This window comes from Pelophylax lessonae (assembly GCF_965119305.1).
Source record: "Pelophylax lessonae genome assembly, chromosome: 3".
NCBI lineage: Eukaryota > Metazoa > Chordata > Amphibia > Anura > Ranidae > Pelophylax > Pelophylax lessonae.
The window spans coordinates 567,430,243-567,456,849 of NC_138770.1; the positions used below are offsets into that span (position 1 = coordinate 567,430,243).

A 26,607-nucleotide genomic window follows, 5' to 3' on the forward strand; every position below is an offset into this window, starting at 1 on the left:
AGCACAGAGAGAGCCAGCCACTCCTGACAAGCTAGACATTGAAACTGAGATATGGTTGCAGGAAGTAGGAGGGTATTGACTGAGGGGACCACCCCTTGAGGATGGGATATGTTAAAAGCTTTAATGTTAACATATTCTGTTGCCTAGCTACTCCTTCGGAGCAAAGTCTAATACCCCATATGTGACGAATATGAAGAGGCGGCGACTGTCGGAGGACGTAAGAGAAACGAGATTTATGCACCCATAAAACTGTCCATAAGAGGACTTTTGCAAATTATTTCTTCTGCTTTTTAAGTATACTGGGGTACATACGCAATCTTAGTTACACCAATGTTACTTTTCTCTGTGTTTTAAATGCCTACAATGATAGGTTTCTCCCTGCACCACATCTTGCCTTTAGGGAGATACCCTTGACAACCTTGGTTTGGATTCTTCATTACAGACTCATTCACACCAGCGGCTGCTGATGTGCTCTGTGAAGGGAAGGAATGGCTGGGTCACACACAGTCCGCTTTTTTTTTTGTTCCCCCTTTTTGTTCCCAACTTTTATGAAATGTCACAAAGTAACATTTCATTCACCTTTATTCACTGCAGCAGGTTGTCAGATGGTGTACTGCGTTGCAACACACTGCGTTGTTCTACTTTGGTGCAGCGCAGTGGAGTGAACAGGCTCTAAAATGTTTTTGAGGTGCGTCCATTATAAGATCCATCCAGTTTGTAAAGCATGAGCCTTTTAACATGAAACAAGTGCCTGCATGCTTGATGGCAGCCTGTGTGTGACTAAGCAACTAAGGCTGGCCATAGATTGTTCATTTTTTTCCTTCAATCCGCCAGATGGGTAATCAAAAAGAAAAAACAAACATGTTGCCCCAACCATGCAAGTTAGGTGGATGGAGGAATCCTCCCCACTGCGCTATTATATTTTGACAGCGGGCGCTCCACCTCAGAATACACAGATCAATGTTGCAGTCGATTGGCTACAACCCACCATTTATTAGATGGAGTTCTGTTGAGCAGGAATGGCCAAAAATAGGTCGAAATTCAGCAGTTCTCTGCTGAACTGGCCAAATTGTGATCCATCTTTGGCCAGCTTAAGGCTTCTGTGTATGTTGGAGGGGAGGGGGTCTCTCAGTCATTCAACAGTCTTTTTAGCAAAAAAAGCTACAAAAAGAGTTGGTAAAACTACAGGAGAAGTCTTAGCTGCTACTAAATAAAATGTAAAAAGGTTTTTAAAGTTGAACATTACTGTGCTGCCAATGTTACAGCAAGGCTAGGTTTAGACGTGCGTCTAAACATGCCATGCCGCTGAAGTGCGATCCGCATTTGGATCTTTTGAGAGGTGATTAACCGGCAGCGAGGAGGCAATGCAACACCCCATTTTTACAGACTAAGCCCATGTTTGCATGCAGTTGCAGGGCGCTTGTTTGGCAATGCATATGCTTGTGGGCGGTTTGTGGCGCTTCCCCATTTGCTTCAATGGGTTAGATTGCTTTGCACTAATGGCAAAAGCTATGTGACTGTGGCAGCTGCTCAATGTGACAGTTGCTCAACTGCACGCTTTTAACACCCCGCCCCCCCAACCGCATGTCTAAACTCCGTGTTAGGAAAGCACGAAGCTGGACACCAATGATGTCAGATCACATTCAACTTTTTGTAATGCCTCGTACACACGATCAGATAATATGAATTGATCACACGATAATCTGATCATTCGTACACCGCCTTCGACAGCCGATCACAACATTTCTTCCAACAAAATCCGAAGGGACAAACACGAAAACTTTTCTCGTACGATAGCCTAGCGAACGACAATCGGTTATTCAGTACAGTATGCGTTCACTAAAAATCGATAGGCAAAGACTACGCATGATCAGAAACACAAAAATAACCCGGAAAAGGCCTGGCTGCCATTGTTTTTTGTTTTGCACTATTCTATACGTAACTACGCAACCAGGAAACTTTTCCAGAACTGTACAGAAAAAAAACAAAAAAAATCTGATCGTGTGTATGAGGCATAACATATTACATGTTCTATATATACACACACACACACACACACACACACACACACACACACACACAACACCACTTCCAGCGCTCAAAGGTACGCCACAGGCAGGGTGTGCAGCAGACACTGAATCGCAAAGATGATGTCCGTCAAAAATGCTCAGCCGATGCAGCCCTTCTCAGATCAGGGAATCCAATATAAGCTACAGCCCTGCACAGCCACAGGGGGTGCGGGGGCCAGTGCTATAGTAACATGTTACACCCTGACATAACATACAAAAAAAAAAAAAAAAAAAAACACACACACACACACACACACGAGGGTGCAAACGCCTAGTGCCTTACCAGAGATTTATCGATCGAGAGGCAATCCAATCTCAGAGGAAACGTGAGCACACCTGCATACAGCATCGCCAGTCAGGCTATGTGATTCCTGGACTAGATTTTGTCTCGTTATGTTTCATGCTTTTAATCTTCTACCTTTGTGAGTACCAATTTTACTCATTGTTTTGTCTTTTAATAAATCTCTAGTAATGCAAAAGCCATTTAGGGTGTAACATGTTATTGTAGTACCAGACCCCCCAATCCCCCGTTATGACAGCGAGTTTGGGGGATTTTATCCCACCTCTTACTGACAAATAAAAAAAAAAAAAAAATGTGACAGAGGTTCCGCCCACCAGGCCGTGTCATTCATTCACAGGTTCGTAACGACAGCCTTTGCCGCTGTCGGCTTGTAGTTCTCATTGAACTACCAGGGTGCTATTGATCGCTCTGGTAGACCATTGATTCTTCCTGTCAGTGTGAAACCGCCTGCCTGTACGATATACAAGCAGACAGCTTACAGTGACAGTTTGTAGGAGTCCTGGCTCCTACTAAAAAAAAAAAAAAAAAAAAAAAAAAAGCAAATTAACTTTTTAACTGCAAAAAAAAAAATGTGATTTTTTTTATTTTTTTTTTACGTGAATGAATCCTTTAATAAGATCTCTGTGACTTGTATTGATTTAAATATTAGAAAGGGGTGGCCCTAGGTCGGGCTGCAGTGTGCTATGTTTAGTATAGTTAGATGTGATCTGACATAATCAGTATGCGACTATCGCTTTTCATAGAGTGCGGCTGGGGCCCCTTAGGTCGGCTCTTGGAGGCTTGGTGCAGCGACATTCCTCTACCCGACCAATGTTAAAGTTAATTATAAGAACAATGGTGAATTAACCCCCATTGAAGAACTAAACATTTTAATGTTTTAAGTGTTGATAAGCAGCAAATCTGATGCTAAATGAAAACACAAGAGAGAATACTGTATAAAATATGACCAGAGCCAACAAGATTTAAAAGTTAAACATACCTCAATGCTGTTGTTATGTGATCAACTTTCAGACTGGATTCTATGGAATCAAATGTAACTGTACACAAAACCTAAGATAAAGGATCATCAGTGAGGACCAAAATAAAACGATCACAATTGTCATTGTAGGAATACACAACATTACAGCCACAGTCTACTTTTCCTTTATGTAAGATTTACAGTTCACGCATAATGAATAGATTAAGGGGCATTCACACCACTTGCAGGGGAACGCGCTGCTTCCTTTAGAGGTGTGCGGGTGCCCTTAATTGTTATTGGCCGCCCAAACGCATCTAGAAAATGCATGCGTTTGCAGCCACCAAAATGCATGGTACCACAGTATCATGCGGTTAGGTGGGGCATAATTTTAATAGTCATGCCTGCTGTACTTGGTGGAGTCCCTTTCTCGGAATTGGCTGAGTTCAGAGAACATTCTACATTTTTTTTTATTCAAGTGTTCCCTGATTGGACAAGGTGGAGAGGCAGGGTGGTAACATCATGATCTCCACCTTATCCAGTCAGTGAATGCTTTGCATTCATTGAGAGAATGCAAAGTGTTCTCTGAATGTCACCCATGCCAAAAGAGCGACCTTCTGTACACAGCAAGCAATGTAATCATGCAAATCTTTGCATACCAAAACTTCAGCTCCAAGAATCTCCCACTTTATTTCATATACTATGTCAGAGGTCCTTGTTGGTTTGCTAAAACTGATCAAAGCAGATAATCCCACAATGCACTGCTATATTAATTGTGAGGGAGGGATAGTTGTTTCTGACCTCTCTCACATACATGTAAAATCTTCATTTTTTGATAGATCATACCCAGAAGCCCCAAACATTATATATTTTCTGAAAGCAAAGGCCCTGGAGAATAAAATGGTGGCTGTTGCAATTTTTTATGTCGCATGAGATTTGCGCAGCATTTTTAAGTTTATTTTTCCAGAAAATTTGCATTTGATAACCACTTAAAAGCGCTGTTCCAGGATTTTCTTTGTTTATTAAAAGTCAGCAGCTACAAAAAACACACACTCACCTGTCCCACGATCCAGCGATGTGGCTGCCCGAAGCCTCGGTCTCGGCAGCGCCGGCATCACTAGTTTGGGTACCTGGATGTGATGGCTTGCGGCTTCACAGTCAGGTGAGCGCTGCGTATCTTGATTGGCCGGCAATCTTCTGGGACCTCTGATGTGTCCCAGAAGATTGCAGGGAGGGAGAGGAGAACTTCTGCTCGGGGGGCTGGGGTGCTCTGAGCAGAAGTGGGAGCGGGTACCTGTCAAAACTAGGTACCCGCTACCCCCCCCCCCCCCCAAAAAGAAAAACAAAAAAAAAACACGCGCCAAATGTGGCATGTCAGTGGGTTAGGACTACGTAAAGCGGAAGTTCCACTTTTGAGTGGAACTCCGCTTTAAGGACCAAACCCATTTCTGACACTTGTTGTTTAGAAGTTAAAATCAGTATTTTTTGCTAGAAAATTACTTAGGACCCCCAAACATTATATAAATATTTTTTAGCAAAGATTCTGGAGAATAAAATAGCAGTCTTTGCAATATTTTTTTGTCAAGTGGTATTTGTTAATTAAACAGTAAAGTAAGCCCAATTATTTTGTATATTGTGAAAGATGTCACACCGAGTAAATACATACCTAATATGTTACGGTTTAAAATTGCGCACACTCGTGGAATGGCGACAACCTACGATACTTAAAAACCTCCATAGGCGTTTTTTTAAAACTTTTACCAGTTATCAGTTTAGAGTTACAGAGGTCTTTTGCTAGAATTATTTCTCTCGCTCCGACGATCGTGGCAATACCTCACGTGTGATTTGAACACAGTTTTTATTTGCGGGCGCGACTTACGTTTGGATTTTTATTCTTCCATGGGCAAGCTCACGGGGTCGGTGGCATTTTAAAATTGTATTTATTTTTTCCTATTTATTTTAAACACTTTAAAAAAAAAAAAAAAAAATCTGATCACTTATTGCTGTCACAATAAAAACATCCTACGTGAGAGTAATAGGGCAGCCGAGTAAACCGGACGTGATGTCACTTCCGGGTTACATGATCAGGGACCTGATCGAAGCCGGACTCCAACCAGCCAGCGGACGTGTCGGCTGGTTGCTTGGGTCTACCGGTAGGACGGGAGACTGGGGCAGAGCCGCGGAAGGCGGCGTCCCCTGCAGCTCGCTGGGAGAACGTCCGAGCGGCTGCTGAGCCGCATCGGTTGTCATCTTCAGAAAGCCGACTACCTACATTTTTTTTTTATTAAAATTTTTTCAGTTTCTTTTATTTTTTTATTATTAAACTTTATTGCCACCATAAGGAATGAACAACATCCCTTGTAATAGCTGGGCAGTGACAGGTACACTTAACTGAAAGATCTGGGGTATTAGACCCTGATTTTTACTCTGCCCTCCAAAGCAGCCGATCACACTGAAATTGGTTGAACGCGCATCAGACCACCCACCGACACAGTTCAATGCATCCAAAAACTGACACCTACTCTTGCTAAAACAAAGCATTGCGCAGGCAGTGTGAACAAACCTTTAAAGCGGAACTAAACCCACTGATTTTTAGGGTTTCCTAAAACAACTTCATTCAAAGCATGTCTGTGGCAATAACTGTCTTAGTTGTCAGTGAGCTTATGTCAGCCTCGCTCTCCTCTTATAAATGCCTACATTTTAGATCTCTAACCTTCATGTAATCATTAATGTAATTTGTAACACATGACAAATATGGGCAGCATTTATTACCACATAATTTTGTTTAAAAAAAAAAAAAAACCCACAGATTTGGATGCCATCTTTCGAGACAAAAAATGCTATTTTTGGGTTTCACAAAAACCCATTTGTGCAAAAGATAATTATTAATAAATATAAATAGATCAAACAGGTCCACCCTGTGCATATGTGAAATATTAGTTGAATGTGTAATACATTTCTTAAATGTTAAAGCTGCTGTTCATCAGCAAGTGAAAATAATAAGTGAATATCAAAACACAGCGCTATAACAGTGAACTATATTAAATTAACTTATGTGACTAGTGATTTAAAGTGTCCAAAAAAATGATTATATATGGATAAATCACACAATATAAAGCAATCAAAACAAATAGGTGAAAAAGAAGTGTCCAAATAAAAAAGTGTCCAAAAATATTCAGTGCTGCCAGCACCAAAAAAATCCACTTTGAAAACTTGAAACAGAAGTGTGCTCCCAAGTGCTCAACACGTATTCCACACGTGCCCTTGTGCCCCACACGTGAATCCACTTACCAAATACTATGGACCCCTATAAGCCTTATGGTCTTGGGGTCTCACAGGCTTAAAGGTAAGTGGATGAGCTGCGTACCTTCAGATTGCTCTCCAATAGACACATGCAAATAAGCATAAAAAAGCCAATAGTACAGTACGTTCCAAATATGATGTAATTTATTGCACAAATTAGGAATTACATTCACATTTGATAAGTTGAATACAAGCCTTAATAGATAAATCTCCGGTGTCTAGTTGAAGGTGTTCCTACCGTCCTGCTAGGAGTGGGATAGCGGCGTGCGTTCCAGCACTGCTTCCGCTTGCGTCCCACTAAACCGGAAGTGACGTGTTGCGTTGGCTGTAAAAACCAGACATACATCAACGCGTTTCGCCCCTCCCTCAGGGCGTCATCAAAGGACATGTTGCACACTTCTGTTTCAAGTTTTCAAAGTGGATTTTTTGGTGCTGGCAGCACTGAATATTTTTGGACACTTCTTTTTCACCTATTTGTTTTGATTGCTTTATATTGTGTAATTTATCCATATATATATATATATATATATATATATAATAATTTTTTTGGACACTTTAAATCACTAGTCACATAAGTTAATTTAATATAGTTCACTGTTATAGCGCTGTGTTTTGATATTCACTTAAAAGATAGTTATTACTGCTTTTCAGACCAATTCTAAATCTCTGTTCTACCTTTATATTTCCCTTTGCGCCAATTTAACAATTAACCTTAGGTTTATTATTTGGAGCCTTTTGCATAAAAATGGACCAAGTTTATAAAGTGCTGCATTTTGCCATGCTCCTGTCTTTTATTCAAATTTCCCCCACTGTTCCTGTTTCAGGAACTTTGGTAAATGGACTGTACACACTGTACTGTACACAAATGTATCCTTCCAAGAAAAGGAACAAACTTGGCAAACAAAGGAGTTATACTAGTACCTGTGTTTGGCCACGCTGGAATAACGCAGAGCCATGGAGAGGTTTAAAAAGATCCACTTCACAACTGATATTTCGGAGTGACGTAAGGTCTCGGCCATCACACCTTTCATTGAAAGGGGAGAGGAAATATTACAAGGTGTTATTTATCATCTATATGACTAAAGAGCTTATAGAATTCAGGCACAATACCTTCTGTATTCATTCAAAACTTTGTTTCGGAAAACTTCTTTGGACACAACACTGAAAGACTCCATTATTTCAAATGGATCAGCTTCTGGGAATTTTTCTACAAAAAAAAACACAAGGACACTGGCTGCTTGTAAACAATGCAGTAATTGAGATTCAGATTAAACCACTTGCCTACCGGGCGCTTTCACCCCCTTCCCGCCCAGGCAATTTTCAGCTTTCATAACGGTCACGCAACACTGCATCCAGACAAAATTTTTATAATTTCATTTTTAGACAGAGCTTTCTTTTGGTGGTATTTAATCACCACTATTTTTTTTTTTGCTAAACCAAAAAACTGAAAAAAAAAAAAAAAAAAGTTTTTTTTTCTTACTTGCGGTTATAACATTTTGTAAATTGTCGGGGTTATTGGGGGTTGATTAAAATAATAATAGGTAAAAAGAAAAGGGATTTTAAAAGCCATGTATTCATATAATGCATAAGAGATTCTGAATGGCTTCCATGTTGTTTCTAAGGTCAAACAAAGTTCATATATATTTGTTAAACAAAATGTCTCGTACAAGCTTACAAGAGAGCATAGAATTTCAACAATAGGGTCCTATACTTTCAGCAGACATTTCTATTTTCTTTTGTCATAAATAGGATTTCTTTTGACATCTCGATCAGATAAAACTTAGTCAGTCTGACGCTATGTTAAGGGGGGATATCTCAGTCTGTCTATAAGTATATAACAATGGACAATACCCCAGTATATTCTAGCAGACATTTAAAGATGAACCATATAAGTTTTTATAGATACATTATCATATGTGAGAAGATATTAGCCATAATTATGTCATTATATTATGTAAGGCATATACATATATATTTAGTAATGTTATATCACATTTTGGGTTTATATTCTCAGTAATAATCTTACTTAGAATTCTTTTTCTAATAAGTGTAAGGACATATGTATCTCGTCACTAGTTACCTCATTTCAGAGAAGTCTAGTCTAAGTGCTCAAGGTGTTGTAAATCCTACAGGCCAGACATCTTAATTGACAGTGTAAGACATGGTCAAAGAAGTAATGGCTATTCACTAGCCAGAGGTCAGAGAGGTCATCAGATAAGGACATGGTGGTAAAAGTGTTAAATACAAAATCTAATGAACGGTACAATACTGCCCTCTGGAGACAAAATACCAGGTGAAGTCTTGAGATAATTTTAGATATTCCGATATAAAAATATTATATTGTGTTAAATAATATAATTATTGAAATGGCATTACTTGCCAAGGTTAATGATGGAGATACAGGTGGACATTTATGTATGTACTGGGAGTCTGGAGAAAGTTTTATGTTGTGTTATATGATTAATCTCACATATAGAGAAATCATTTAACTTTATTATCCAAGTATGGGGTTAATTATCAAAAGGGGTGTGTCTCTGACCTCACTAGTTTAGGTATAGAATATCCCGACCAATAGGGATAATGTTTCATCCCTCTGGGTTTTACTTATGGTAATTTTTATAGCTCTTTGTTCTTACCATATAAAAGACCAACCCAGATGAGAGAGAGCAACACTTTACACTACTGACAACACACCTCACACTTACACCACACACGCTATTACATTTTTCGAAAGACTCATACAGACATACTCCCTGGTCCATCATTCATCTGAAACTTGAAGGGAATCCACCATCTTAAGAAAGGCATCCATCTTAGGACTCTGGTAACGATTTGAAGCTAGCGGCTATCTTAAGTGTGGTAATTATGCCTTGCTATGTTATTTGATTTTATTCAACAATTGTTTATTCTTTCCTTATATGTTTTATATTGCATATTTAAGGGTAATAAGATTATAATCCCAGCCGTATAAGCCATGGTAGATTTTTCTCTAAAAAGCTGATTTTTGTTTTTATATATTTTTATTAATATCAGATTCAGTGCATTATTTGCAATTTTAAGTCTTCCGTTTTGCATGGCTTATTCTCATTTCATCTGCAGTGGAATGACTTTCAACTATGCATTACGCAGACCATTGTAGTCTGTTTATATAGAACATTAATTTATGGCTTATACTATACCTGGGAAGAAATGGTAATCTTGCTTTCACTTTGTTTTGGTTTCACTTTGTTTTGTTTCACTTTGTTTTACTTTCACTTTCATTATTGAGCTAAACATCACATTGCATTGATTATTTGAAGTTAGTATTTTTTTATGTAGAGTTATTTTTGTGTCACTTCTTGTTTGATCATATATCGTGTTTGCATGTCTTGAGAATAAATATTTTTATATATATTCCACGCTGTAGACTGTACTCACTAAGATTGGTATATGCTTTTAAAAAGAAATTAATCAATTAAAAAGAATTCTCGACATTGATTTATGGCATAAGTGGAGACTCTCCTTTCTCACAGATCTTTGCTTATTAACCATAAATAAATACACTGCTTTATTCAGAGCAGTATAAATATTCTGACATAAGTACGAGCGCAATATATTTATTATTAAATATTCTTACAAAATGATTGGATTTTTGTAAGAACTTCCTGTAAAATCCTTTTTTCCAAGTCCTCTGACAGACACAGCTCTCCATGTTTCTTTACTATTGGGTAATGCTCCTCTTCACAGGAGTGGACTAGGCAGTGAAAACTTTTCACTAGACACGCCTATAGTGGCTGTCCCTCACGACATTACCCCAGACACACTCTGCTCTAGAATCAGTTTTGCAGCAAGCAGTGAAAGAAGACACAACCAAACCCAAAATTAGAAGGGCGGGAGCTGCGTCTGTTAGAGCAGTGGTCCTCAACCCTGGCCTACAGGGCCCACTAATGGCGCTTTTCCACTGCATGGAACCGTACCAGTTTGGCACGCTTTTGTGCTTTTCCACTGCGGTACCGCATGGTATAGGGTCGGAACGGTTCAGTACAGTACGGTATAGGTTTGCTTTTCCACTGCATGGAACCGAACGGTACGGTACGGCTCTGAAAAAAACAGTACCTACTCGATTGTGGTTCCAACAGGTACCAAACTGGTACCATATCCCACAATCCTTTGCATGCAGTCACTACTAGCCACTGATTGGTCAGAGAATCACACCCACCCTGTTGTTATCCCACCCACTTAACTTTAGTACTACTTTAGTGGAAAAGCAAACCTATACCGTACCGTACCGTACCGAACTGTTCCGACACTATACCATGCGGTACCGCAGTGGAAAAGCAAACCGGGCCAAGCAGGGCCGAGTAGAGCCAAGCTGGTACTAGCCGGTACTTGCAGTGGAAAAGTGCCATAACAGGCCAGGTTTGCAAGATAACTGAAATACATCCCAGGTGATATCATTTGCTGCTCAGTGATTGCAGTACTCTAGTCTGCATCTCCCCAAGGTAATACTTAAAATCTGGCCTGTTAGTGGGCCCTGAGGACCGGAGTTGAGGACCACTGTGTTAGAGGACTCAGAGAAAAGGATTTTACGGTAAGTTCTTACAAAAATCCAATTTTCTCTTATGTCCTCTGACAGACGCAGCTCTCCATGTTTCTTCACTATTGGGACGTCCCAAAGCAGAGTAGGCATGAGGGGTGGGAAGAACGCAACCAAAAACAGTTAACGCATTTCCAAAGGCTAAAAACGTAGCCAACAGGGCAACAGGAGCTCAAGCAAACCAACTGGAGCTAAGCCCAAAACGAAAATTAACCCCTGAAGAGAAAAAAACCATGCCGCCAAAGGAGGCATCCGGATGCCAGCAGATCGATCTTGTAGAAATTTGTGAAGGTGTGCACAGATGACCAGGTCGCCGCCTTACACACCTAAGCCACAGAAGCCTGATGGGGAGAAACCCAAGAGGCATTCAGTGCTCTCGTAGAATGTGCCCTCACAGGGAAAGAAGGAACCTGACCCTGCAATGAATATGCCTGAACAACAGTCTGTCTGATCCACTTTGAGATGATTGCAGCAGATGCAGCCAAACCATTACGGGGTCCCTCTGGAAGGACAAACAGAGAATCAGACGTCCGGAAGGACTCCGTGACTGACCGGTAGACCCTGACCGCCCGAACCACATCCAGGGAATGCAAGGCCAATTCTTTAGGATGCTTGGGCTTAGGACAGAGAGAAGGTAAAACAATATCTTCATTAAGGTGGAAGGCTGACACCACCTTAGGGAGAAAAAGTTGGTTAGGGCGCAGAAAAACCTTATCCCTATGAATGACCAGATATGGCGAGCGGCAAGACAGAGCCGCCAACACAGACACCCTGCGAGCTGAGATGATATCCACCAAGAAGGCAACCTTCTGGTACAACAAAGGCAGAGAAATTTCCCTGATATTCTCAAAGGGAGGACGTTGAAGAACAGACAAAACCAACTTCAGATCCCACGGAGGCAAAGAGGATCTCATCTCATTTCAAATGACGCACCCCTTGAAGAAAGATGCGGATCAAGGAATAAGTCGCCAAGGGACGTTGGAAGTAAATGGCTAAGGCAGATACCTGACCTTTAATTGTGCCCAAAGCCAAACGTTGTTCCACTCCCTTCTGCAAGCCAACAGGACAACAGCTGAATCGGAGGAAAGGCATAAAGCAGCCGATAGTGACTCCAAGGCACACTTCCTTGACCTCCCCGGGCACTCTTGGTGCCCCCTTGGTGATTGATGTAAGCCCCAGCCGTGGCATTGTCAGTTTGAACCCAAACCGGAAGACCTTGCAGCCGAGGCGTCCAATGGAGCAGGCAGAGCTTGATCGCCTTGAGCTCCAGGACATTTATTCGGTAAGGACGATTTCACCTGTGACCACGTTCCTATGGCCCACAGAGTGTCCAGTACTCCACCCCTGCCCGACAGGCTGGCATCTGTGGTGATTACTGTCCACAACAGTAGCAGAAAAGACCTGCCCTGGCTCAGAGCGGGTGACAGAAGCCACCACGAGAGCTCTGACCTCGTGGGACGGCTTGGACATATAATCCGGTCCAAGGACTGCGGAGCCTTGTCCCACTTGGCAAGAATCTCTGCTTGTAGAAGCCTTGTGTGAATTTGGGCAAACGGGACCGCCTCGAAGGCTGACACCATCAGCCCCAGGGCACTCATACATGTCCGCAGGGAGGAGAGATCCTTGTCCTTTAGGGTCCTGATCTCATCCTGCAAAGTCAGAAGTTTGTCCTCTGGAAGGAAGACCCTCGCCTGAGAGGAGTCCAAGACCATGTCCAGATAACTCAGATGCACTGACGGGGTCAGTCCAGACTTCTGGAAATTGATGGTCCATCGAAACTCCTGAAACACCTGAACTGTGAATGACAGGTTGGCCGACAGGGTGGCACAAGAGCTCGCCCTCAACAGGAGATCGTCCAGGTAACCAAGGACCGCAATTCTTTGTTTGCGCAGCAAAGCCAGCACTGGAGCCAAAACCTTGGTGAAGATTACACTCAGGCAGCCAGGGGAGCCGTGTCCAGGGCCACATCACAAACGGTACACCATGGCCTGGGCTATTTGATCAGTGAGCTCAATTAGAGTTGGAGGAACCAACGCATTCAAGTTACTCCTAAGCACTTTGACCCATTCAGTAACTGTCTGAGAGACCAGGACGGAGGCGAATAACGGCTTAAGAACTGCTCCCGCCAACAAGTGCAGGTGGCGGGTAAGTGATTCTATGCGCCTGTCCATCGGCTCCTTGAATGTCAGGGAGTCCTCTACAGGGACCACCGTGGATGTATTCAACCGGGAAACAGTGTGATCCACCTTGGGTGACACTGTCCAACGATTGGAAACAGAGTCTGCAAAGGGGTAACAGAGCCAAAAACCGTTGGGCACCACCATCATGTGTGTAATGCGCCTCCATTGCTCATTCACAATATCGTGAAACTCCTCGGGACAAGGAAGAACTTGACACGACTTCTGGGCTTTGCAGGAGCCGAAGACCACCCGCTTCCCTGACTGTATGGGCTCATCATCCAAAAACAATCCCTCACTGATCGACTTAGTGCTTCCACAAGCGCGCACTCGCGCACAGCTGACGAGGACTCATCCTCCTCACCGAACTGTGAGGACAGAGATCCCTCAGGGAGGGCGTTGTCATTGGCAACCTATTCAGGTCCTGAATCAGAGGACTGAGAGGGCATCGGCCTTTTACTAGCAGTGACTTGGTTCAACAAAAGATCCACCTTGGACGCTAACATTTCTAAGGCTGCAGACAGACACCAGAGAAGGTGATCTGGAGGGTCCGAATGCACAAAGTCAGAAGGGGAATATTCACCCTGGGACTCCATGTTGCATAAAGTGAAAAAGATGAGTACACCGGCCCTTTAACTCACGATCCCGGTCCGCACCGCAATGCCGCGCTACAGCCGGAGTCCCCCTTTAATGCTACTAAGTATCCTGAAAGGAGCAAGGTAGGTCTGAGGAATGCCCCAAGGATTAAAAACCCCTTACTGTGCCAATAAACCTGCAAAGCAGCCGTCCTGCCTGCAGTCTTCAGCGTGAGTGAGGAGAGGAAGTGACAAAACAGCAGTAGAGGCCGATGGCTACAACAAAATGGCACCCATTAGAAAGCATAGGAAACACTGGGAAAATGGCCACTGCCAAAAACGGCGCCAAGCCTCAGGAAAATGGCTGCTGCCCTCACAGCAAGTCAGCCTGATGCCCACAGCCAAATGGCGTCCGAAAACGGTGCCAATCATTCAGGGAACCCAGGAATGAGGCCACCGCAGGGATCCCCCTAAGGGGACCCCCCCTGGACAAGGTAACAACCCCAAGACCCCCCCCCCCCTCTAGGCGTCAGAAGCCACTAGAGCGCCCCCAGCAGGAGCAGGGAGGTCAGGACCGTCTGATAGGCCTGGGGGATCTTTGCAGAGACCCACAACCTGCTATCCCCAGGAGTGGGCCCCATTTTCCCCTCAGATGACTGTCACAGGGACACAGCATCACTCACCATACCATTGACCGGGGGGCTCCGCTCAGAAGCAGCTCGCCTACCACCCTAAGTGGGGGTGGTAGGCGAGGGGTACGCTGCAACTCCAGGTTGATGCGTCCCGGCGAAGCATCCGTTCGCAGGCTCGTCCCCATCCAACGGGGCTCTGTCGTGACGAGGCCAGGGCGGGCCACAACCTGCACACGCTCGGTGGCCAGGCTGGGAGACCATAAGGATCTAGATTATCCAGTGCGAAACTCCAGCCTGGCTGTCGTTCACCAGGAGGATCCCCCTGATGCTGCGATAGTGAGTAAAATAAAAATAAACATTTTTCAAAAGAAAACAAAAACTGAGACCGAAGTCCCAGCAGGGAACCTAGGTCCTACTCCTACTTAGGCAGCAAGAAACTGATTCTAGGGCACAGTGTGTCTGAGGTAATGTCGTGAGGGACAGCCCCTATAGGCGTGTCTAGTGAAACATTTTTACTGCCTAGTCCACTCCTGTGGAGAGGAGCATTACCCAATAGTGAAGAAACATGGAGAGCTGCGTCTATCAGAGGACGTAAGAGAAAAGCAATTTTTCTATTTCACTGATGAGCACTGATGAAGAGCCATTGATGGACACCGTTAAGGCTGCACTGATGGTCAGTGTGCTGACTTTGAGTGTAAATGTCACCTGTGTGGATTGCTGCTTACCGGTTCTCCTCACATGCTGTCAGTGTGAGGAGAGGACTGCTGATAACCAATACATTTGGTTTACACTGTGATCAGCTATGATTGGACACAGCTGATCACATGGTAAAGAGCTGCTGGTATGGGCTTTTTACCCCGATCTGTGATCAGCCGTCTCCGAAGGACACAGCAATCACCAAACTCTGCCGAAGAGCCGCAGGGGGCGCAGGAGATGCACGATCATGGAGAGAGGTCAATAGACGCCTTCCCGAAAATGTCCGTCATACGGCTATAGCGCGGCCAGAAAGAGGTTAAAGGAAAACTACACTGGTTTTGAGATTAGATAGACACACACACACAAAATGTTAAACTTCAGCATGAAAAATATATGCATACAAATTACTAGATTCAATTAAACATCAAAAAGGCAGCTGTAAGTCATGTTTGAATCACATTAGGTGCTCTGTGGTTACCATTAACATTCACTTTTGATTTTGGCAAACTACTGCATGAACAACATTGACTATCCACAGGAATTGCACAGCATGATGCGTCACCACATGTCCTATCCAAAGTCCTAGCAGACTATCATAGGTTATCACGTCTCGGTGGTAAGGTTGTGCGCCATCTTGCTGGAAGTAAAACGTCTCATCTGCATAAACCGCACACATGGCCAGTAACATGATGGCGACAACAATGGTGAGACTAATGACATCTTTAGGGAAAACATAATACTGCACTTTGCTGCCAGAATTCAATTCAGATTTTAAAAAAAGGACATCAGAGAACTGTTGAAGCGTGTGTATGTATATATTGATGTCTCCTTGATGAGTTTTTTACTCCCTTAATAAATATACAAGGTGCTGCAGATTGGACTTTTTCTGTTTTTCTACATACCGGCGTCTGGGTGATCTCCACTACCTGTAGGTCCGTGCAACCTCTGTATCCCAACAGACAACAGTGGGACTGCTGTCATGGGAATGCACACAACTCCTGTGCATCTGTGTACTGGTAAAAGACAGCACGCATGTAATCGCCCTGTGTGTATGAGCCCTTATTGAATATTTATAAATGCTGATCTTGCTGCCACATCCAGTGTAAAAAAAAAAAAAAAAAAAAAACGCACATAAAGCATGCATTTGTGTGTATTGCATTTAGAAGTGAATGTGCTTACATTTATTTTAGTGGCTCAATTTGTAGCAGTAGAATGAATTCATGTACATACAAAATTTTTATTTTTTTCTCTGAACTTGGGTTTCTCTTTTACATCTCTAAACACAGCTCTTGTAAATGGAGCTTAATACACCCCTTATGTATCGACACAGAGGTGCGTTCAGATCCATAACAACTTAAAAAAAAAAAAAAATGCTGTATGAACCTAAACACAACATTTTTAAGCTTTTTCACAACAGCAGCTGCACGTTTTCTTAGTGCCGGGTACCAATAAAGCTGAATTCCAGGAATTCAGCCACTTTGTAAAAAGTGCAGGCACACTGCCAGTAAAGTCCAAGGAGGTGCATGAAATCTCCTGAAGTTATCTCTATTAATTTATATCGGACAGGTTTAGGGCTCTGCCAGAGCACACACTGGAGAGAGAGGAGAGGAGAAGAGAGAAGAGAAGAGAGAAGAGAAGAGAGAAGAAGAGAGAAGAGAAGAGAGAAGAAGAGAGAAGAGAAGAGAGAAGAGAAGAGAGAAGAGAAGGAGAGAAGAAGAGAGAAGAGAAGAGAGAAGAAGAGAAAAGAAGAGAAGGAGAGAAGGAGAGGAGAGAAGAGAAGAGAGAAGAGAAGAGAGAAGAAGAGAGGAGAAGAGAGGAGAAGAGAGGAGAAGAGAGGAGAAGAGAGGAGAAGAGAGGAGAAGAGAGGAGAAGAGAGGAGAAGAGAGGAGAAGAGAGGAGAAGAGAGGAGAAGAGAGGAGAAGAGAGGAGAAGAGAGGAGAAGAGAGGAGGGGTGAAGAGAGGAGAAGAGAGGATAAGAGAGGATAAGAGAGGATAAGAGAGGATAAGAGAGGATAAGAGAGGAGAAGAGAGGAGAAGAGGATAAGACAGGAGAAGAGAAGAGAAGAGCTATGCTTGCTCCTTCCCTCTGCTGCCCATTCCGAGAAGCCTTTGTATTTTGTGAATGAGTTCACATAATACAAATGCTTCTGCGATTGGGCAGGAGAAGGGAAGGAGCTAACATAGCAGCTGCATCAACATAAATGTTAAAGATGCTAGACTTGAAGCATCAGCTTTGGGCTCATGGAAATACAGTGATAGCAGTCTTCCAGGAGTGCAATGAAACGGTCAGATGTACAGAATAGAGATAAGCCCAGGAGCTGTCATGGACTTCCTTGTACTTAAATCATAGTGTGCCTTCACTTTTTTACAGAGGAGCTGAATTCCGGGAATAAAGCTTTAATCACAGCATATCACATGTGAACCTGCTTAAACTTTGATGCAACCAATACAGCTCCTCTCCCACCTGAAATGCACAGTATTAAAAACATGATCTGTTAGTGAGGTGTGTGTGCGCGTGTGTATGCGCGTGCGTATGCGTATGCGTGTGTGTATGCGTATGCGCGTGTGTATGTCCCAATTGTAAATTTTAATTCATGAACATTTGCTGATCTAATTATACCTCTTAGAACTTCTTCTGTTTCAAGTCTAATCTTGTTCACAGATTCATCTCTAGAGATCTAAGAAGATAAAGGATAAAACATACATTTACATTCTACACAGTACATATAAAACCGGCTTAAACTTTAAAGCGGAACTAAACCTTAGGTGCCGGTTCACACTTCAGCGATATCAGACATTGCATTTGATTCGCACCGCACTGCTCTGCAAATCAAATGCAATGTCTGCGATCTGAATTCAGCCATACAGATTGTACGGCTGAATTTGCATTGCATTCGGACCAAAGTCGTGCAGGACCCTTTTTGTGGTCCGCACCAGAATTGGTTTGCATGGGCATTCACACCTATGCGATCTGATTCCTGTCCAAATTGACAGTTCAAAATACGATATGCGAACAAACCTGGGGGTGTCATTAAATTTGTACTTGCACTCCCAGCAGTTTGCATATGACAGTGTGAACTGCATGCGAAGTCAAGTGTGATGCGGGAACCCGCACCAATGTGAACCGGAACTAAAAAGTACTTTCACTTTTGTTGAGAGAGAGAAAAAAAACAAAAAACATTCCCCTCTGGGTGTTCTATGTATAAGGATTTAAACAAACCTTTTTGCAGATTCCTACCTTTTGTTATTCTGAAGAAAGTTAAAACTTTTAATGTTAAAAGTGAATGTAAATGGAATGACTTTATAATTATCAATAAGCTGCTGCACTTGCAGGGTTCGAATGAGGAAAGTGGCAGGATCTGCATTCATTTAGAAGTGATTTCCATTTGGGAGTATCTCACAAAAAATTAAGTGCAAGGATTGCCTAAAAATCTGACTTGTATCTTAGTGCAGACTTCTAGGAAAATCAGTTAGCCAATCACACAAGCAGGAAATGACATTTCTGGGAGAAAATTTAGGAGCCGCATGAAAAGGAAAGGGAACTTTTTAATAACATTTAATGAGATTATGTCTTCTGTAGCAATTGTATATACCATATTCATTTTATAATAAAATGTCAAATTAAAATCTATGCAACATGTCCATACATTCTGTTTAACAGTGTATACCTGAATACCTGGGTGTTTTGAATGGCAGCGATTCTGGCCGTCATTTCAAAATGCTCTGCTAAAATGAGAAAAATGCACAATGCACATTTCAGATGACATTGATTTTAATGGCTTCTAAAAACGCAGTGCGGTTCTGCAGCGATAAATCATGCTGCAAACGTAGCAAGCCACATCGCGTGAAGCTGGTCGCCCAAAGGAGGATCTGGAGCTTTTTTCATGCAACAAGCTTCGCGCACGATACTACGGTTTGCTGCGATTTATCCCAGCAGAGCTGCACTGCATTTCTAGGTGCCATTAAAAAATAGCATTTAAAATGTGCGTTGTCACTTTCGGAGAATCGCAGCAATTGTGCGAATGCAGACTTACAGATGTATAGCTACCAACTTTCAAACAAATCCTTCCAAATAAAAGCTTTAGTTTTTTTGACTTTGCTTACTTTGTCGTGGGTATAATCAGAAAACGCAGCATAAATTTTCTCTGATGCAAGCCTAAAAAAAACATAAAAACAAACTTTAGAACATTAGAAAAAAGTAAATAAAAATAAAAACACACACACAGCCTTGCATTGTATACAAGGTATAAAATATTGAAGTGTTGAAAAACAAAAGAAAAAAAAATGTTCTCGCCAGGCTGGTCTTTGTGTGCTGGAATGACGGCCTCTTGAGCACACACACGAGTGACGTCATCCTGCACCATCCAAAGACAGCCGAAGACTGGTACACAGGAGTGACGTCATCCCGCACCAGCCAAAGAAGACAGCCAAAGACTGGCACACAGGGGTGACGTCATCCCGCACCAGCCAAAGAAGACAGCCGAAGACTGGCACACAGGAGTGACGTCATCCCACACCATTCAATGAAGACAGACCAAGACTGGCCCACAGGAGTGACGTCATCCCGCACCAGCCAAAGAAGACAGCCGAAGACTGGCCCACAGGAGTGATGTCATCCCGCACCAGCCAAAGAAGACAGCCGAAGACTGGCCCACAGGAGTGACGTCATCCCGCACCAGCCAAAGAAGACAGCCGAAGACTGGCCCACAGGAGTGACGTCATCCCGCACCATACAAAAAAGACAGCCGAAGACTGGCCCACAGGAGTGACGTCATCCCGCACCATTCAAAGAAGACAGCCGAAGACTGGCCCACAGGAGTGACGTCATCCCGCACCATTCAAAGAAGACAGCCGAAGACTGGCACACAGGAGTGACGTCATCCCGCACCATTCAAAGAAGACAGCCGAAGACTGGAACACAGGAGTGACGTCATCCTGCACCATACAAAGAAGACAGCCGAAGACTGGCACACAGGAGTGACGTCATCCCGCACCAGCCAAAGAAGACAGCCGAAGACTGGCACACAGGAGTGACGTCATCCCGCACCAGCCAAAGACGACAGCCAAAGACTGGCACACAGGAGTGACGTCATCCCGCACCAGCCAAAGACGACAGCCGAAGACTGGCACACAGGAGTGACGTCATCCCGCACCATCCAAAGAAGACAGCCGAAGACTGGCACACAGGAGTGACGTCATCCCGCACCAGCCAAAGACGACAGCCGAAGACTGGCACACAGGAGTGACGTCATCCTGCACCAGCCAAAGACGACAGCCGAAGACTGGCACACAGGAGTGACGTCATCCCGCACCATACAAAGAAGACAGCCGAAGACTGGAACACAGGAAGAGATGCAGGTGCAGACGAGGGACCTTTGGAAAGGTGAGGTTTAACCCCCTTAGTTTTGCTTTAAGCCACAAGGTTGTTTTTCACTTCTGCTATACCTCAGACCAGTTACTAAACATAAAACAACTTTGCTGCATGAGTCAAGCTACATTTCAGCAGCATGCAATCATAGAACATTAATTTTATGGATTGCGATTCACTTCATCTTACAGTGGACATGCGCTCTGTATAGTACTCAGCTGTATCACATTTACTGCAAAACAGCTGGTGATTTTCTTACAGGTATCATCAGAGAAAACTGGCAAAAGAAAGCAACTATATACTATTTGAATGCTTGACTTTTACGGGGTAACAATTTAGGCCTCTTTCACACTTGTGGGACAGGTCCTGTGACTTGGGACTGCAAAGTCGCATGACTAGTCGTACTCCATGATTTCCAATGAGTACCGTTCATATCTGTGCAACTTCAAAGTAGTCCCTGCACTATTGTGGTCAGACTTTGATGCGTTTTGAGGTCCGTAGACTTCAAGATTACACAGGCATTGCCTTAAGTCCAGGTAAAAACATGTGACTTTTGTCGCACAAGTGTAAAAGGGGCCTTCTAATACAGTGATTAGTGATCACATTACTCAAAGGAAACACTAGGACTCTGTTCCCACTAGTGTGCCTTGTTATGCGACTTTGGACACCTAGTTGCACGACAGGTCACAGCCCATTGATTTCAATGGCGCCCATTCAAAAATCAGTGCGACTTAAAAGTTGCAGCAACTTTGAAAAGTTGCCTGCACTACTTTGCTGCGACTTTTGATGCAACTTTGATCCAAAGTCACATCAAAGCTGCACTCTAACCCACATGACTATGGCTTCGCACTAGATTTACAACAAATCATGAAGCAAATATAAATGAAGGCGTATATGTATTAACAATTCGCAGAGCTATTCATCCTTTGAAACTGCATGTACATTCGTTCTGTGTGAATGGGGCAAAATCAAATGTTACCAAGCTATTTTCTCTCTAGGCTGAATGTTATTCATTCATACAGGAAAATATATTATAGCCAGTAGATCAGGGGTTCCTAGCCTTGGGGCCCATGGATGGGTTTCAGGGGGGATAGGTAGGGTTAAATAAAAAAAAAAAAAAAAAATAAATTACATTAACTATACAGCCCTCCCCTTTTCCCAATCAATGGTTCCCCCCTTGAAAGAAAAACGCACCCTGCAACGGTTTATAGCGCTGATCGCCAAGCGTCTCTTGACTCATTGTTGTCCCATGTTTACCATTTCCATTTGTATCATTGTTTTCTGTACAACCGCCATCTTGTGTCACTCCATAATACCAAGTGCAAATTCTCATTTTCTAGTAGTACATTTGAGCCGCATAAAAACGGATTTGTTTTATTTGCACTAGATGATTGTGATGAGGGGCCATTGCTTTTTACATGAAAGTGGGCGGGTTTTTTGGTTAAGACTGTTTAATTTATTCAAACTTTGAACATGTCATACAGTATAACAGTATGTATGACGCAGTCAAATTAAAAAAAAAAAAAAAAAGTATACTCATTGCATGCAAATTTGTGTTCATGTGAATATTTCTGGGGAAGGGACTCGTAGCCTTCATCAGATTGAAGGGGTCCGTGACTTAAAAAAAGGAAAGAACCACCGCACTAGACGGAGCAGATACTTATTTACAGTGATCATCAGCTCCATTTAGTGGGAATTATGTGGAAGTTTCCTAAAGCACTATTTTTTTATGAATGAGCAACATTCAAGCTGGAGAGAACACACCCTAATAAGATTCGATTTTGCCCCAAAACCACAGAACCAACACTCAAAGTTTCATAGGCAAACTGCTCTCCAAATTTTTTTGTTTTTTCCTTTTCTTGTCAAATTCGTTTTGAGTTTTAGGCTACGTTCACATGTGGGCGTAGTGGATCACGGGCAGAATCACAGCGATTCTGCCCGCGATCCGGAATCATTGCAAATCGCGGGACGCCTGTGCGATGCCCGTGATTTGCAATGGCACCCCAAACGCTGTGCGATGTTGCCGTGATTTCCGCCTGCCGAATCGCTGTAACATCGCGCAGACAGAATCGCGGAACGCATGACGCACAAAAGAAGCTCCTGTACTTTTTTTGGGGCGTCATGCGTCCTGCGATTCTGTTTGCGCGATTCCGCAGGTGGAAATCGCGGTAACATCACACAGCGTTTGGGGTGCCATTGCAAATCACGGGCATCGCACAGGTGTCCCGCGATTTACGTTTACGGATTGTGGGCAGAATCGTGATCCGCTACGCCCACATGTGAACGTAGCCTTAACATGCTATACAAGAAGGTTTAGATGCATCAGTAAGAAACTAATATAAAGTACGTGTAGAAAGATGACAACAGATACAATGTAATACAATGAATACCATGTCGTTCAAAAATAGGTATAGAAAATAAGAAAATTTGTCCTTGAAAATATCTAGAAAGGATCAAAATCTAGTACAGTAAACCCCACCTCCGGACCCAGCCACGAAAAGTGAAAATCCGCAAAATAGAAAAACCCTATTAAATGCATTGTAGGCATGGTTTTTTTTACTGTCACTGTACGTGTAAAAGCATTTTAAGGTCTTTAAACACACTTTTAAAACAATAGAAACTCATTTAAACACAAAAGATACTGAGAGACAGCGAGAGCTATGGAAAACACAAAAATATATTTCATTTTTAATGATTTGTATAGTAAAATAACATTACAAAAAAAAAAACGCAATATACCGGGACTGCAAAAACTTAACCGCGATGGAGCGAGGGTTTACTGTATATCATAACCGACTAAGATGTGAAGCCTATGAAAGCACAACAATTTAATGTTACAAGTATAGAAAGCATAGGTATAAGTGTCAGTTCACACTGATCCGACTCGAAGTCGCCCCGACTTCGGGCGACTAATCAAGTCGCCCGTGCACCGCGACTTCGGCGCGGCTTGCAACGACTTCCCATAATGGAAGTCACTGCAAGTCGCTCCGACTTTTGAAAAAAAATAGTGCAGGAACTAGGCCTGCACGATATTGGGAAAAAAAATATATTGCGATATTTTTTTTTCAACGATATATATTGCGATATTGAGGGACCCGTCAATCCAGCCTTTCTGACCATAATGTATGTTACTGTAGGGAATGGGATTCAGTGCACACTGCAGCCTTCTACCATAGGGTTAATGTTACTGACACTGTAGGGATTGGGAAGGATTCTGGGAATGGAAATCAGGAAGGATGCAGGCAGCCTTCTAAATTTTAATTGCAGATACTGGGCACTGGGCAGGTCAGGGTTAATATGGTAAAATCAATTAGTGACATGTCAGCGAGGCGGAGGGGCGCTATGGCTGATCCAGCGGTATTATAAGACTTAGCTAATATAATGTCATTCTACACACTATAAAGCCATCCCGTCTGGATCTGTGTTTTTCTTTTAACAAAAAACGTATGGCTTCTTTCTCTGCTCACTTAAGTAGATTACGGCATAAATGTTCATTGTAAATTTTTTGTTTTGGTTATACTACTTGGCCGTAACATTAATTGCAGGCTTCCCAGCAGCTGTAGGGTTAAGCCAAAGACATAAATTCTTAATAAAGTACCTCTTCTTATCTCGATCAGATTAGATCGTGGTGGTTGTAGGAGGCTGGAGCTAGGAGCCGGGAAAGGATCACAGCACAGCCGCATACATACATTACTCACTCGTGCACTGTAGCCCGCCCCACACGTTCAGTGAGTCTCACTCTCCGCCCTCGTTTTCTCAATGGCACATTCAGAGAGCCAATCACGCCGTGAGTAGCGGCACAGCGGAACCAATCAGGTGTGCAGGCACGCGTGATTGCTTAGCTGTGCAGCTAATCACGGCGTGATTGGCTCCCTGAATGTGCCATTGAGAAAACGAGGGCGGAGAGTGAGACTCACTGAACGTGTGGGGCGGGCTGCAGTTCACGAGTGAGTCAGTGTATGCTCACCACTGAAGCGTCCCGACTTCTCCCCCTGCCTAACACGTTAGTCTGTGAGTCCTCCGAGTCCCTCCCCCTGCCTATGCAAATATCGTGACCTCGGCGATATGAATATCGCCTACGGCCACAGAACGATAGTCGATATCATATCGACTATCGTTCAGCCCTAGCAGGAACCTTTTTCTAAGTCGGAGCTACTTGAGTCGCTCTGATTAGAACGGTTCCATTGCACAGCATTGGAAGCTACTTGTCAGGCGACCAAGTCGGGTCAGTGTGAACCGGCACTAAATGTTGCTACCTGAACCACATAGGATGAGTGAAAAGCTAAAAAGAGGAGCAAGAAAAGTAAGGGGAATAGGAAAATGAAATAGGAATAGGAATGAGAGAAAAAAAAAAAAAGAAGGATAGGGATAAGGTTAAAGAGAAGAATCCCCGGGGTAATGTGCGACCTCAAGCGTTTAATACACATACAAGAAGCTCCAATGTAAAAATACATCACCAAGGCATCAATAAGGATTCATCTCCTTTTTTTCTACATACACCTCATAGTTGTAGTCTTGTGCCCCTTAGTTCAGCTTATTTTATCTCAAGCACTTCCACATAACATTATATTTACGGATAATGCAAAATGTATTAATAAAAATTGTAGTACCTTGATTCTATGTAGTACTTTCAATATCCTGAGATACTATGCTTACTCAACCAGTGTTATGAAACCATATGAGCTCATCTTCCTCACTTTATTTTATTCATCACAGCTTTCTCATCACTATTCCTGGTCATTGGTTACACTGTGATCAGCACTTTTTCTGGGGGATCTGCATTTTTCTTCGGTGCTTTCTTTCGTTTGTTTTTTTTTTTTATTTTTTTTTATTTTTCCTTCTCTAATGTTGACACTGTTTCTGCTGGAACATACCTTGTACATTGAATACTTTCATGTTTCACTATGTGATACAGCCCATATTCTAATACTTTGATATACTATTTCTTGCATTTTTCAGCCAGTGTCATATCACATTTTCCATCACTCATGTTTCCTTGCCCGGCTCCCCATTTTCTTGTGGGTACTCTTGTCTCTTCAGCTCCCGGATCAGACGTTGGCACCCCACCTCATGGCAGCATTTCTCAATCTGATTTGGCCCAATGTAAGTGTTGTTTCCCCACTTGGGTCATACATTTGTTGAAACTTCACAGTTGTTGGCCAATATAAACGCACAGCAAATATTGATATTTTATTTTTTATTATTTACTTTTAGACAGATCTATTTATATACTCCTGATGAGTGGGCATATTAGACCCACGAAACGCGTAGAGTTTTCAATACAGATATACCCAATACTATGCTACACGGATGCTGCAATGCTGTCATCATGCGCAATTTGCTGCTATTTTGCCAATTGTTTTCTACATGCTGTACATGTTTTGTAACTATACTTATGGCTATACATTTATATCGATTGTATGCTTTTACTCTACTAATAAATTTTACTTTTGGACTCTTCATGACTATTGTGGCAACCTCATATAAAGTCCCGCCTGGGTGACCGTTCTCTTGTCTTTACATGTTCTAAAAATATACCCGATGGAATGAGTTTTATAAAAAGGTTTATTCTGTGTTCATACCTTTACAAAGGTTATTCTTAGTTTATTTTAAAGTAAACCCTTTCATATCCCTTAGATGTGACGATGCATTGGATTTCATTTTCCCCCAGTGATCCTGCCAGTGACACTTTCAGTCCTGGGGTGACACGCACTCACTGTACTGTATCTGGAGGAGCGTTGTTATCCTAGGACAGGACCTCCACCTCTCATCTCCTCCATATTGTTAAGGAGGGGGGGGGGGGATGTTCTGCAGTCTACAGAGAACTGGGAACAAAATTAACTTAAAAGACTGCCGCACAGGTAGTACAGAAAGTTGTCCACTCACTCAATTTCTGTCCGGATTAGCAGCTAGGTTTTTTACACTTCTAGAATGGGTTCCATTGATGGGCTCCTC

At 42.8% G+C, this 26,607-nt stretch overlaps 1 protein-coding gene across 1 annotated transcript in view; it reads right to left on the reverse strand.

Moving 5' to 3' along the window:
- PNPT1 (polyribonucleotide nucleotidyltransferase 1) overlaps positions 1–26,607 on the reverse strand; it is a 130,898-nt gene that overhangs the window by 63,568 nt on the left and 40,723 nt on the right. The window contains exons 10-14 of the mRNA XM_082251797.1: positions 19,389–19,440; positions 17,905–17,962; positions 7,739–7,835; positions 7,550–7,652; positions 3,350–3,420 (exon numbers count right to left, since the gene is read on the reverse strand). Of these exons, the coding sequence (XP_082107923.1) occupies positions 3,350–3,420; positions 7,550–7,652; positions 7,739–7,835; positions 17,905–17,962; positions 19,389–19,440 (381 nt within the window). The remainder of the gene's footprint in view (positions 1–3,349; positions 3,421–7,549; positions 7,653–7,738; positions 7,836–17,904; positions 17,963–19,388; positions 19,441–26,607) is intronic.